This window comes from Pseudochaenichthys georgianus, unplaced genomic scaffold, assembly GCF_902827115.2.
Source record: "Pseudochaenichthys georgianus unplaced genomic scaffold, fPseGeo1.2 scaffold_581_arrow_ctg1, whole genome shotgun sequence".
In the NCBI taxonomy this organism is placed as follows: domain Eukaryota; kingdom Metazoa; phylum Chordata; class Actinopteri; order Perciformes; family Channichthyidae; genus Pseudochaenichthys; species Pseudochaenichthys georgianus.
This window is the reverse complement of record NW_027263140.1, coordinates 20,320-35,380: the sequence shown is the minus strand read 5'-3', so window position 1 is coordinate 35,380 and position 15,061 is coordinate 20,320. Positions and strand designations below refer to the sequence as shown.

The window sequence follows — 15,061 nt, the reverse complement described above, 5'->3', positions numbered from 1 at the left end:
CTCCTGTCATCATTAATGGACGCCTCTTTAAAATGACCGCTCAGAGGAGAAGAGTTCTCATTTCTCTAACGGCGCCTGCTGCTTCCCCTCCTCTCTCCTCGGCTCCCCTAAGACTAAGTCTCGAGGAGGGGAGTTAGAGAAATGAGAAAGGCCACAGTGTGGGCTCCGCAGTGTTTACATTCTGGTTAATAGAAAATAAACTATGAAAAGACTATTTACAGAAAACCTCGATCAAAGCTGCCGTTGTTTAAGTTACGTTGCTGTAGCTGCACTTCCAGCTGTTTGTACGCAGAGGAACGGACTATTTTCTCTTCGAAAACACAATAAGATCATTATTAATGATAGAAACACTTTTAAAAGCAGTATTGTGAGACTTGTCGTTGGTTTATTTAGTATGAAAGTTGTACATTACAAACAGCTGATGAAACTGCGGATGTGAAGTGATTCCTGTGAGTTTTAGCGCATGTACATTTTACATGAATTTGGTCAGAGTTGAACAACGGCCTTTTTCTTCTGGTGGCGCTGCACGGTCTCCATGGTAACCGTGGCTTCGTAGAGAGGGACGGCCTCCTCAGGCCGAGGTCTGCGGAGACAAACACCTTTAGATTTAAAGGTCTCCTAATATACTGTTTCTCATCAATGCATCACAGGTCTCAGATATATCCAGAGCCTGTCTCTGATTGGCTGAAACACCAAACAGATCATTGCAGCATTACCCATAATCCCCTCTGTTTCAGCCCTGTTTCCAAAGTGCTGATTCTCTGTCTGTTACTTTAGAGCAGGGGTTCTCAAAGTTTTGATGAGTGAGGGCCAATGTAGGTTCCCAATATTGGATTGAGGGCCGCCCAAGAAAATCCTAAAATAATTCCAAAACAAATCCTTTCTTTATTTAACCAATTACCGCAACTCGCGAGATGCCTAGTTGCCATGCAACCAGTAGTCTCACTTTCCACAAGCTGTCATTCATAATTTAAGAATGACAACCCAGGGGGCGCAGTTTTACCATTCTTAAATTCCATTCTAATTCTTACTAGATACGACCATGGAGGATTAAAATATAACGCATGCATTTCAGCGTGTCACGTTAACTATCGCGGGCCGCCAGAAACATTTCCGAGGGCCGCCATTGGCCCGCGGGCCGCACTTTGAGAACCCCTGCTTTAGAGGAAAATAATAAGGAGGATAATTAACACCTGTCACAAGAGACGGGAAAGATACCTGCTTTGTGTGGCAGCATTACCCGACAATACTGAACTGAAATTCATATGTTCTTATGGTACGTTTGAACGTCCTTGTATTTAAACATCGTCTTAAAAGCTCACACGTGTCTGACTCCAGTATCTAGCCGTGGATAAACTGAGTTATTTACCTGAGGACTCCAGTGGACATCTTCTCCACGATGTCCTTCAGGATATCTGACCCAGGTCTGTTAAGGAGGGACTTCATGAACCTGAGGATGTGCACGTTATGAGTGACTTCACACAGTGTCAGAGGATACGCAGGTATCGTCCCTGCTGGGCGGACGAAGCCGTCCACACCTCGTGGTTGAGGAACGTCAGAGAGGCCGATTTCAAATGCAGCAGTCGGCAATCTGGAGGGTCCAACTGTGAGAACACCCAGAGCAGCGAGACACGAGACAATTCAAGACCAATTGTAGCTTTCCAAATACAAGATCAGTGCAATAAAACGTTTCCTCTCAAATGTTCAGCTCTGCAGGTTTGTTGGTGATATCCCTGCTTTTTTTTTTTAAACTTTTTTTTCTTGAGTCAGGCACAATGAGTTTACATTTATACAGTCAATATTTTTATTTATTTTCCCCCTTTCCCTCCCTCCCGGTCCTAGCTAGTAAAATAAATAAATAACTAACTAAATAAGATAGATACCTGTATAGGTAAAAGTAAAGTAATATAGAAGATAATATTAAAAGAAAATGTATAGATAAGGGAATAAAGAATAGTAACAGTAATACTTGTACCCATATACTCATATGATATCCCTGCTTTTAATGTCATCATGCACGCTCGACGTATTAACATTTAATGTCCCCTGAAACCTCTGTTGTCTTTCGACACTTTGTTTTAGAAACTAGTCACGAGTGCGTTATCTATTGCAGTGTTATGTTTTTATTGGGTTTGTTAACAGCATACAGTCGTTCCATCAGAGCATGTATCAAAGCAGGTCAACTAATCTTCCCTTTATAGAAACATAGGTGGAAGATAATGTTAACATGTATTTGTGTGAGCCACGCACCACATTAAGGCATCTAACCAGACCCCTCGGAGAAGGGCCGGATGTGGAAACACGCTGACTCGTTCCTGCACCACGTGATCAGGGCAGAGCCGAGAGGGACGGTGTGATGGCTGATGTCTACTGGGACTCACCTGCAGCTCTGTGTGGGAAGTGACCCAGTGCCCCCCCACTCCCAGCACACTGATGAGGTCATGTTTGTGTGGGAGGAGCTTCGTCTCATCGGACTCTTTCTCTTGAAGACGCACTGTGAACACAGACAGAGAGAGAGAGAGAGACAGAGACACACACACAGAGAGAGACACACACAGAGAGAGACAGAGACACACACACAGAGAGAGACAGAGACACACACAGAGAGAGAGACACACACACAGAGAGAGACACCGAGAGAGACAGAGACACACACAGACAGAGACACACACAGAGAGAGACACCGAGAGACACACACACACACACACAGAGAGAGAGACACACACACACATACACAGAGAGAGAGAGAGACACACACACACACACACACACACACACAGACAGAGACACACAGAGAGAGAGACACACACACAGAGAGAGAGAGAGAGACACACACACAGAGACACACAGAGAGAGAGACACACACACACAGAGAGAGAGAGACACACACACACACACACACACACACACACACACACACACAGAGAGACACAGACAGAGAGACACACACACACACACACACCGAGAGAGACACACGCACACACATAGAGAGAGAGACACAGACACACACACAGAGACAGTCAGACACACACACACACACACACACACACACACACACACACACACACACACACACAGAGAGAGACACACGCACACACACACACACACAGAGAGAGACACACACACAGAGAGAGACACCGAGAGAGACACACACACACACACAGAGAGAGACACCGAGAGAGACACACACACACACACACACAGAGAGAGACACCGAGAGAGACACACACACACAGAGAGAGACCACACACACACACACACACAGAGAGAGACAGAGACACACACACAGAGAGAGACAGAGACACACACACACACACACACACACACACACACACACAGAGAGAGACAGAGACACACACACAGAGACACCATTATCCTTTCTCAAATGTTAAGAAAATATTAAATAATAAAAATACAACAAAGGCAATCAAACCATTTTCTTTAAAGATCATGATCAGCAGGATGTTAAACCTTCCAGGTGCTCATCATGCGTTTACCTCCAGAGTCGATGACGATGTCCACTCCCAGTCCTCCCGTCTCCTCCATGACCACGGACAGCAGCTCCGATTGGTCTTTATACACGGGGATCACCTTTGCTTCACACACACACACACAGACACACACACACACACACACACACACACACACACGGATCATAACGCAATGAAACAAAAACCTGCCATTCAGATCCTATCAGCAGAACATCTCATGGAAGCTCGTTTAAGTTGCAGTGGCTGCAATTCCAATGTTCTCCACGTGGTGGCGACATTTTTTTAATTCTCCCTTTTACAACATTTACTCAAATCGGAAGGTCTTTGGGTGACAAACGTCAAATTATCGTTAAATCTTTTTTAAAAAATTGTAAAATATTATTACAAAAACAATACATCTGATAAACTGGTGATTTACAGCGCACAGGAATCATTGGGGATTTAGAAAATAAGATCGTATTGAGCTGCCTTTTAGTGCAGGAAGGAGGAGATTAGCGAAGCAAACAAGCCTGTAGTTCAGGAAGAGAGACAGAAGGAAAAGATCTCACCTACTAACGGGTCCTGAACACCTGAGGAAAGGCGGAGCGGCGAGGAAACGATCAGAAGAAGACGGAAAAAAGATGGAAATATTTTTATATCAAGAGGGAAAGAGCCTGATCATAAAAGCAAAGCGCTCAGGTCTGATTTGTGGATAATTCATTATTGTGATTGGGTTTTCATTTCCGTTAGGGATTTAAAGAAGTGTTTAGTAAGTGAACGGCAGTCATCACGATGTTGGCCTGTACGTACCCACGCTGGGTCGAAGCTGCTCCAGGAATGTGTGTTCTTCTGCTGTGTGTGAGGTTGTAAAGACCTTCACTCCGTGGTAACACGCCAACTGGATGCACATGAGGCCAAAAGACTGAGGAGGGAGCGGGACAAGGGGAATAAACGTATTCATATGTTTTACTTTGTTTAAAGGTCTTCTATTACACTATTTTTCATCAATATATCACAGGTCTCAGATATATCCACAGCCTGTCTCTGATTGGCTGAAACACCAAACGGATCATTGCAGCATTACCCATAATCCCCTCTGTTTCAGCCCTGTTTCCAAAGTGCTGATTCTCAGTCTGATACTTTAGATGAACATAAGGAGCCCCTCCCCACGCCCCTCTGAGAGAGGTCTGGTTACAAAGAACTCAATGGCGCTCTAGAGGAGATTCAGGTGATAAGGGGGGGGGGGGGGTTACCTTGGTTGCTGATTGGCTAATGGCTACACAAGACAACACATCGTTATGACATCATAAAGTGGCCAAAATCTGATCAGCTCATTTTCAGACAGGTTTTTATAGAAATGGATCAAAAAGAGAGAAAATCTTTGTTCCTGAAATTTTCAGAGTCTCTTTCCACAGAGGGGACACATGTTGATGTAGAAGAGACATGAAGAAGAGGGGACACATGTTGATGTAGAAGAGACATGAAGAAGAGGGGACACATGTTGATGTAGAAGAGACATGAAGAAGAGGGGACACATGTTGATGTAGAAGAGACATGAAGAAGAGGAGACACATGGTGATGTAGAAGAGACATGAAGAAGAGAGGACACATGTTGATGTAGAAGAGACGTGAAGAAGAGGGGACACATGTTGATGTAGAAGAGACATGGAGAAGAGGGGACACATGTTGATGTAGAAGAGACATGAAGAAGAGGGGACACATGTTGATGTAGAAGAGACATGAGGAAGAGGGGACACATGTTGATGTAGAAGAGATATGAAGAAGAGGGGACACATGTTGATGTAGAAGAGACATGAAGAAGAGGGGACACATGTTGATGTAGAAGAGACATGAGGAAGAGGGGACACATGTTGATGTAGAAGAGATATGAAGAAGAGGGGACACATGTTGATGTAGAAGAGACATGAAGAAGAGGGGACACGTGTTGATGTAGAAGAGACATGAAGAAGAGGGGACACATGTTGATGTAGAAGAGACGTGGAGAAGAGGGGACACATGTTGATGTGGAAGAGACATGAAGAAGAGGGGACACATGATGTAGAAGAGACATGAAGAAGAGGGGACACATGATGATGTAGAAGAGACATGAAGAAGAGGGGACACATGTTGATGTAGAAGAGACATGAAGAAGAGGGGACACATGTTGATGTAGAAGAGACATGAAGAAGAGGGGACACGTGTTGATGTAGAAGAGACATGAAGAAGAGGGGACACATGTTGATGTAGAAGAGACATGAAGAAGAGGGGACACGTGTTGATGTAGAAGAGACATGAAGAAGAGGGGACACATGTTGATGTAGAAGAGACATGAAGAAGAGGGGACACATGTTGATGTAGAAGAGACATGAAGAAGAGGGGACACATGTTGATGTAGAAGAGACATGAAGAAGAGGGGACACATGTTGATGTAGAAGAGACATGAAGAAGAGGGGACACATGTTGATGTAGAAGAGACATGAAGAAGAGGGGACACATGTTGATGTAGAAGAGACATGAAGAAGAGGGGACACATGCTGATGTAGAAGAGACATGGAGAAGAGGGGACACATGTTGATGTAGAAGAGACATGGAGAAGAGGGGACACATGTTGATGTAGAAGAGACATGAAGAAGAGGGGACACATGTTGATGTAGAAGAGACATGAAGAAGAGGGGACACATGTTGATGTAGAAGAGACATGGAGAAGAGGGGACACATGTTGATGCGGAAGAGACATGGAGAAGAGGGGACACATGTTGATGTGGAAGAGACATGAAGAAGAGGGGACACATGTTGATGTAGAAGAGACATGAGGAAGAGGGGGACACATGTTGATGAAGAAGAGGGGACACATGTTGATGTAGAAGAGACATGAAGAAGAGGGGACACATGTTGATGTAGAAGAGACATGAAGAAGAGGGGACACATGTTGATGTAGAAGAGACATGAAGAAGAGGGGACACATGTTGATGTAGAAGAGACATGGAGAAGAGGGGACACATGTTGATGTAGAAGAGACATGGAGAAGAGGGGACACATGTTGATGTAGAAGAGACATGAAGAAGAGGGGACACATGTTGATGTAGAAGAGACATGAAGAAGAGGGGACACATGTTGATGTAGAAGAGACATGAAGAAGAGGGGACACATGTTGATGTAGAAGAGACATGAAGAAGAGGGGACACATGTTGATGTAGAAGAGACATGAAGAAGAGGGGACACATGTTGATGTAGAAGAGACATGAGGAAGAGGGGACACATGTTGATGAAGAAGAGGGGACACATGTTGATGTAGAAGAGACATGAAGAAGAGGGGACACATGTTGATGTAGAAGAGACATGAAGAAGAGGGGACACATGTTGATGTAGAAGAGACATGAAGAAGAGGGGACACATGTTGATGTAGAAGAGACATGAAGAAGAGGGGACACATGTTGATGTAGAAGAGACATGAAGAAGAGGGGACACATGTTGATGTAGAAGAGACATGGAGAAGAGGGGACACATGTTGATGTAGAAGAGACATGGAGAAGAGGGGACACATGTTGATGTAGAAGAGACATGGAGAAGAGGGGACACATGTTGATGTAGAAGAGACATGAAGAAGAGGGGACACATGTTGATGTAGAAGAGACATGGAGAAGAGGGGACACATGTTGATGTAGAAGAGACATGAAGAAGAGGGGACACATGTTGATGTAGAAGAGACATGAAGAAGAGGGGACACATGTTGATGTAGAAGAGACATGAAGAAGAGGGGACACATGTTGATGTAGAAGAGACATGAAGAAGAGGGGACACATGTTGATGTAGAAGAGACATGAAGAAGAGGGGACACATGTTGATGTAGAAGAGACATGAAGAAGAGGGGACACATGTTGATGTAGAAGAGACATGGAGAAGAGGGGACACATGTTGATGTAGAAGAGACATGGAGAAGAGGGGACACATGTTGATGTAGAAGAGACATGGAGAAGAGGGGACACATGTTGATGTAGAAGAGACATGAAGAAGAGGGGACACATGTTGATGTAGAAGAGACATGGAGAAGAGGGGACACATGTTGATGTAGAAGAGACATGAAGAAGAGGGGACACATGTTGATGTAGAAGAGACATGAAGCAGAGGGGACACATGTTGATGTGGAAGAGACATGAAGAAGAGGGGACACATGTTGATGTAGAAGAGACATGGAGAAGAGGGGACACATGTTGATGTAGAAGAGACATGAAGAAGAGGGGACTGTTTGTCTTGTTTACGTACGCTGCCTCCATCCAGGACCAGGAGTGTGTGTCCGGCTGCCATGCGAGCGTGTGTGTGTAGCGCAGTGTAAGCAGAGAGGCCGTCACGCAGCGCTCCGGCAACACACACCGGGCTCAACTTCTCCGGCTTCTGGACTGCAGAATAAAGACGGAAACACACATTTAGTTCATCTGTTTAACAGGTTTCTTTGTTTTATGATTTATGATTCTTCAGCAAACGGTTTTCTACAATCGCAGCATTTGAATGTCTGCAAAATTAAGTCAAGAAACTGGAAAGGAAAGGAAAATGTTGTGCACTTCAGGTCATTTTACCAATTCTGCTTTCTTTAAACTGAGTGCGGAAAACTTAAATGTATTTCAAATGTGAAATGTTACCAATATACTCACGGACCACTAGGGGGCGCTCACGGACCACCAGAGGTCCGCGGCCCACACTTTGAGAAGCACTGATCTATTGCAATAAAAATACTCCTAAAACAACCTCTCATTAACACAGCAGCGTGTGTGTACTGCCTTTGCTTGTTTTGTGTCAGTGCAGCAAGTTGTGTTAGATATGATATGAAAGGCTCAAGGCTGTATTTAATGCTGCTTTCCTTTAAAGCTCACCTATCAAGCTATCTTTAGGCAATAGCATGGGTCTCAGATAAATACAAAAATATAAAAAAGATGTCTATGAAGTGTTTTGCTCCAAATACCAAACAGATCATTCTAGCCATGCCTCATATCCCTCTGTTTCACTTCCTGTTTCAAAAGTGCTGATTTGGGAATAAAGCTTTAAAGAGGAGGGTCTGAGCTCATGCGGGACCCGGCAGCTACCGTCTAAACTAAATGCTGCCGTGATGAAACGCCATATCATGGATTATCACGGATCTGAAACAGTCTGGAGCTCAAAGGCTTTCTCTCTTGCCGGTTACACCACAAGGTGAGTTCCTTTTTACTTCCTGCTTCTTCACACACATGCTCTCCAGCACAGGTTAGCTCTGAGTGTTAGCCATGCTAATGTGAACACCGACCATATTACGTCCAAAACAGTCGGGCATTGTTTCTGATAGCAACGTTTCTGATTGGCCCGTGGGTCCACATTTCAGATGTCACGTCATATCGGACGCACATCTGGATCAGCTCCGTTGTTCCCCGTTTTTAGAGATTTGGGTACGGAGGAAAAGAGAGAGGGTTTTATTTCCTGACGCTGCGTGAGTTCCCCGACACACATGTTGATGGAGAGAAGACATCAAAAAGTGCATTTTGCATGATAGGTCCTCTTTAATGTGATAGATGATATGTTGGTGGACTTTACCTAAATAGTGTTCATCGATGTCGATGAGCTCACAGAGTCCAGAGCAGGGCGAGTCCAGCGGCAGAATACCTGAGAAGAGAGAAAATATAATAGATCCCAAATAAACAAAACACTCTTGGGGTGAGATTTCTTTACACGTGTTCCTATTTATTTAACTGGTGCAAACGAACCGTACAATGTTCTGCTGTTTAATGCTATGTTGCTTATGTCTGCTTGTACTGGCTAGAAATGGACACATTAAATAAAAGTAAAGAACAATTGGGACAGCATTCATACACCTACATTATAATATCAAACATAAGCAAACAAATATGTAATCGAGCCAAGAGGTGGCTTTTTGTGAACATCTCTCACAATGCTGCAGCAGATTATATTTCATATTGGTTTGGACAAAAGAGCTTGAGGTCCCAATCTCTGGATTTAAAAATAATCCAAAATGTGAAAATAAACATGAAAAATCACTCAGTATTGTTATTGTATTAGTTATCATTAGTCATGCTCTTCACATGTGTCAGAATGCAGCTGCTAAAATGTATAAATTAAAATGGTCTTACCTACAACTTCATCCTGCGGCTGGAAGAAAGACACCTTGGCTCCCACTGCAGGACAAACATTGACCAAAGGTTAGTGAACACACGTTTCCACGGCAGCAGGGAGCTCACTTTAAGCGCGCCGAGCCGTGCGGGGCCGGTTTTTGGTTGCGTTTCCACTTGGCCTAGTTTTGGCCCGGGGCGACTTTTTCACCTTTTTTCTGGCCCGACTAAATCGTGGTTCTAGAGCCAGGAACAACCAGGCTGAGTCGGGCTGAGTATGCTAAACTAGAGAGAGAATCGCTGGCAAGGCGGCTACAACAAGATGAACATATTTGTGATTTAATTGTAATACACGTTTCTAAATGATGCCGAAGTAACAACACACTGATACCGGTTAGTAAAAACCATGAATTAACGCTTTGACAAGTCTGCAGACAGACGGCAGAGAAACACCTTTTAGAATGCGTGTTTTCTGAATGGAGATCGGCTAAGCTGACGTTATATATGCTCCGACCGTCCTCACTCACAACAACGGCCGACAGACATAAATAAAGCAGCGACTGTATTCACCATGACACAGGCAGTCTGTGGTTTGGACTTGTTTAACTTCTGTCTAGTTTCTGAACAGATATGAAGAGCTGTGAGCTCTGAGTGCTAAGAGCTAACGGCTGTGTTGTTTTTTGGAGCGCTCATTGAAGATGACGTCACGGCTCCGCCTACACTGCGTTACTATAGCAACTACCCCAGTTCCTAAACTGTAATGGAAGCGCAGCATAAAGTGAGCCGGGCCTAATAAGGCCTACCCAAACCGAGCGAGGCCTGCAGTGGAAACGCGCCATTAGTCACATGGTTTATTTCTGCCCCGTCAGCAGAGAATCTGTGTCGGTGTTACCTTGCAGGACGACGCCGGACACCTCTCTGCCGACAGGAATTAAATCTCTCTGGATCCCCACGTCGTTGAGCAGCTGCAGGAAAACCATCAGGGATTATTTGAAAGTTTTGACTCCTCAATATAAGCAGCAAAATAAAGTTTCTATGGTGTCTTGATTCGCAGCTTTCTGTTCTACCGTTTGGTTATTTTCTGAGAATGTGAAGCCATGGTCACATTCATTTTGACATCATGTTTGACTTCAGTACCTTGAGGTCCAGAGGGCTGAGTCCACACGCTTTAACCTGCACTCTGACCAGGTGGCAGCCCAACACATCTGGAAGAACCTGGAGAGAAACAGATTAACACAAACCGTCACCCAGAGAGACAGAGACACACACACACACACACACACACTGAAATCCATTTCCGGGTGACTACCGGAGGACGGAGGAGGGGAAATTAGAGAAATAAGAAAGGCCCTGTGTTCCCGTTAGTGTTTACTTCCTGTCTGTCTTCTTCTGGTGATTTCTCTGACGTCCAGCTGTCTTTTAACCTCTTTCCTTCTCTTCTTTACTGTTTAGCCACAGTTTAGCCATCATGAATCCATAGTTTCGTGCTCTCCACCACAGATATAAAAATGAATATTAAAAAAGTATATTCCATGCTTCTGATGGAGGAAACTCATGTTAGTTGTCCACAGTTGACCGGACTTCTTTCTGCGGATTGATATGGCCGCACACAGTCCCTTGATCCTTTTTAAAACCAATAATTTAATTTAACACACACACACACACACACACCGACACACATCGTTTCTAATATAGAGAAAGGTACATATAGACAGGTTGCCAGATTATGGACATTACTGTAAGCATGCATTTGTGGGCACTTAATCCATGTTATTTTGAAATTGCGATATGGTTTGGGTCGATATTCAAATTGCAGGAAGCACACTTGTTAAAGCCTGAATATACAATATGTGAAATACTATTTGAGGTATTGTGAAGCTGCAGATACATCCTGGCATACAATATTTGTTTGGAACAGATCCTATATAACACCATAATAATTTAATATAATGTTTAATGTGTTGAGAACAGTGATGCAACTATGTGACCAATCCCTGCTATATGGTAACTGCAATATCACTCAAAATAATCGCATTTTTCTTCCAAATCGTGCAGCCCTAATGCATTTGATAAACATTATTGATGCATTTCCTTCCTAAACCATGTAATAAACAATGCCCCATGACTGCTAAACAGTGGACTGCAAATTAGATAGTTAACAAATATATAGAAAATTATTGTCGACTATGTTTTTGAAGTTGTTGTCAATAATAATAATGCCCAGCAGCGTCTGCAGGTGGAGCCACAGTTTCTCACATGCCTGTCAGTTTCCTTTGCGTTTAGGATTTAGTGTGTAATAATGTGAAATGTGGCTTATAATACCAAGCTTAAGTAAAGTATGCACTTGCACAGACAGACCCAAACACACACACACACACACACACGCACACACACACACACACACACACACACTAACACACACACTCACCATTTCCTGGATAACGAATTTGGGCTCAGCAACTCCGGCTCTGCAGTACAAACCCTTCATGATATTTCACCCAATTTAATTTATGCAACAAAATATTAAAATCCGCTTGATAATAATCCCTTTTCATGTATCTGTCATGTCTTTTCCCGTTTGAAACACAGCTACTTCCCAGTTGCTGCTAACTGACTGGCTTGAGTCAGCTGATCTCTTCTTCTTCGTTGTTTACATTGGTGGTTTCTTGCAGTGTTAAAATGACAACATCGCCCTCTATGGGATTTTAAGGATTACGACATTTGAAGTAATATTTATTACAAACATACTTGTACACAACAACATACAAACCAAATGTTATATTGCACATAAGCACAAGTTAAACAAAATGGAAACAAATCCATCTGATGGGGGCTGAAATGTGCTGCCATGCTCGCGATTCGAACCCAAACCAAATTGATAATGAATTCAAACATTTATATTGAAGGTTTTAATGCATTTGGGTTATTAAGGTTTCTAAAAAAACATAACGCTTAATCTGTAAGAGCAGATATGTTTCCTACTCTTTTGTTGTTGCTGTTACAGGTCCCCTATTATACTGTTTTTCATCAATATATCACAGGTCTCAGATATATACAGAACCTGTCTCTGATTGGCTGAAACACCAAACAAATCATTGCAGCATTACCCATAATCCCCTCTGTTCAGCCCTGTTTCCAAAGTGCTGATTCTCTGTCTGTTACTTTAGATGAACATAAGGAGCCCCTCCCCACGCCCTCTATTTGGTTAGAAAGAACACAATGGTGCTCTCGGAGGAGATTCAGGTGATAGGGGGGGGGGGGGACCTTGGTTGGTGAGCCGCTTTCACACCAAGTACTTTGCCATACTTAGTTCCCAGCACTTAGTTCGCCCAATCATAAATTGGAACTTTTTTCTCTCCAGGAAAGTACCTCCGGTGTGAAAGCGCCTATTAGTGCTCTAGGAGGAGATTCAGGTGATAAGGTTTCGGGGAGGGGGACGGCGGGTTACCTTGGTTGCTGATTGGCTAGTGGTTACACAAGCCAACAAATCGGTATCAGAGTCTCTTTACACAGAGGAAATGTTGAAAAAAGTGACATTTTGGGGGGAAAGTAACATTTTGAAAATAAAGTCATTTTGAAGAAAAAAAGTAAAATTCTGAGAAAAAAGTCACATTTGAGATGCATTGTGGGACATGTAGTTTATGGGCAACGTGCTTCTGTAAAGTAGCATGTAACCGTATAATAAACATATTATATTCTTTTCAATCTCTTACGGCCCGTCTACACTACAGGCATCAAAAAATCTTGAAGCTGGGCGTGTCTGAGGCTTGGCGATTTCTCGCGCCCAAGGCGACAAACAACCAATCAGGAATCTTCCGCCCGCCCCCGACATACAAAGCAATAGCAATGTTAAAACGAAGTAAACTGGATATAAACTCCCCAAACAGGCGAAAACCTACCAGTTCCACCCACTGTCTCTGCCACCTCCCTCCATGCCTGGCTCCTCCGGTTTGTATCCGGTAGATGAACAGAGACTGATCATACAGCACCGGGTGATTCACTACCGCTCCATTTTTTGGAATATGAGGAAATGACCTCCGTAGTCTCTCCCAGCATACACGCGGTTTGATTGGCTAGCGCTTGTACTGTCATATTTGCTTACGCGGGATTTGATTGGCTGATGCCAAGCATCGAGCCTCAAAAGTTGAACATTGTTCAACTTTCGATGCTCGTGATGCTTGCAAAGCCATGCCATGCTCCCCACAATGCAGTTCGGCGAAGTTTAAAAATCTTCTACGTCACCCCATTCAAATGAATGGGCGAAGAGCTGAAAGCATTTTTCGATGCCTGTAGTGTAGACGGGGCGTTATGGGGCCACATAAAATGAAGTTTTTATGTGGATTTGGCCTCCGGGCCTTGAGTTTGACACGCCTGCTTTGAATGAAAAGCTTTGTCATGGTATTCTATTTAAAGGTGGGGTAGGTAAGTTTGAGAAACCGGCTCGAGATCGCTAGAATTTGAAAATACACAACCGGAGAAAATCTGCCACTTCCTTATAGAGCCCCGCCTCCAACACAGACGAACGCGCACATGACCAATGAGGGCACGAGATAAGTGTGTGCCCCGATGGAAGGCTGACAGGCAGGTAGGCCGTCCAATCCGCGGCTAAACGGATTGGTTGTACTTTTTACAGTACCACGGCTTCTACAGATGACATTTTTTTATGGATTTTTTGTTAAAGCACTTCAGATATTCATTGCTATCGGGATGTTAAGAGCATTCCATGGAATATAACAAAAAGTGTATCTCGAGCCGGTTTCTGAAATGTACCTACCCCACCTTTAAGCTTGCTAAAGTTGACTTTTGAACAGCCTTTGAAAGAATGATAAAAATAACCTCCAGTAAAACACTACTTACAGATATTTTGAATCAGAGTTACTAAATGAGTATTACATATACTAGGCTTACATCAGGTTGAATTCATCCATATTTTTTGTATGGTGGATATTTCCTTTTACAACATGTGGGGGCTTCTCTTTAAGAGAAACCTGCTTGAGAAATATCTAAAAAGCTTTAAATCCTACTGGTGGACTGGACGTCTGACAGCACTGGTACAACAAATATACACCTTCTTGTTATGGTGTGATGTTGTAACCACTCACTGTAATACAACAAACAACACAATCACAGCATGTACTGTATGTCGGCCTATATTTCTTCAAACTCCTCAAACGTAACAGTTAAAAACAGAAAGGGAATTAGTAGAATACAAAACTCACACGTGCAAATATTTCTTTATTTTGATAAAGTTGTACTACTGGACCCACAATGTCTCCCACTGAAACTTGAGTATTTCCATTTTATGCTACTTTGTACTTCTACTCCACTTCAGTTCAGAGGTACATCATGTACTTTTCCTCCACTACATGTATTTAATACCTTTAGTTACTTCACAGATGTGGATGAATGATGTGAAATCTAATCTAGTGTTGAATCAGACTTTAGTTCCACCTGGAGTAAATCCACCAGCTACCCTGCAGTCTACAAAGTACTTCAGAC

The 15,061-nt window shown here is 43.3% G+C and overlaps 1 protein-coding gene and 1 non-coding gene across 3 annotated transcripts; both read right to left on the bottom strand.

Moving 5' to 3' along the window:
* Positions 1–363: 363 nt before the first annotated feature.
* On the bottom strand, positions 364–12,199 carry cryzl1 (crystallin, zeta (quinone reductase)-like 1). Of its 2 annotated transcripts, XM_034079281.2 has the most exons (13): positions 11,991–12,199; positions 10,700–10,777; positions 10,455–10,527; positions 9,584–9,628; positions 9,030–9,098; positions 7,734–7,867; positions 4,281–4,392; positions 4,040–4,060; positions 3,498–3,596; positions 2,382–2,494; positions 1,499–1,604; positions 1,370–1,415; positions 364–583 (listed from the first exon to the last, which is right to left on the bottom strand). In XM_034079281.2, exons 1-13 carry the CDS (start codon positions 12,048–12,050, stop codon positions 487–489), a joined length of 1,053 nt encoding a protein of 350 aa, XP_033935172.1. In that variant the 5' UTR covers positions 12,051–12,199; the 3' UTR covers positions 364–486. The 2 variants fall into 2 exon arrangements, with proteins under 2 accessions (XP_033935172.1, XP_033935173.1); XM_034079282.2 differs by lacking the exon at positions 4,040–4,060.
* Positions 12,200–14,527: 2,328 nt separating this feature from the next.
* On the bottom strand, positions 14,528–14,584 carry LOC117443313 (U7 small nuclear RNA). The gene has a single exon (XR_004551657.1). It is a non-coding gene; the product is annotated as a U7 small nuclear RNA (small nuclear RNA).
* Positions 14,585–15,061: the final 477 nt, after the last annotated feature.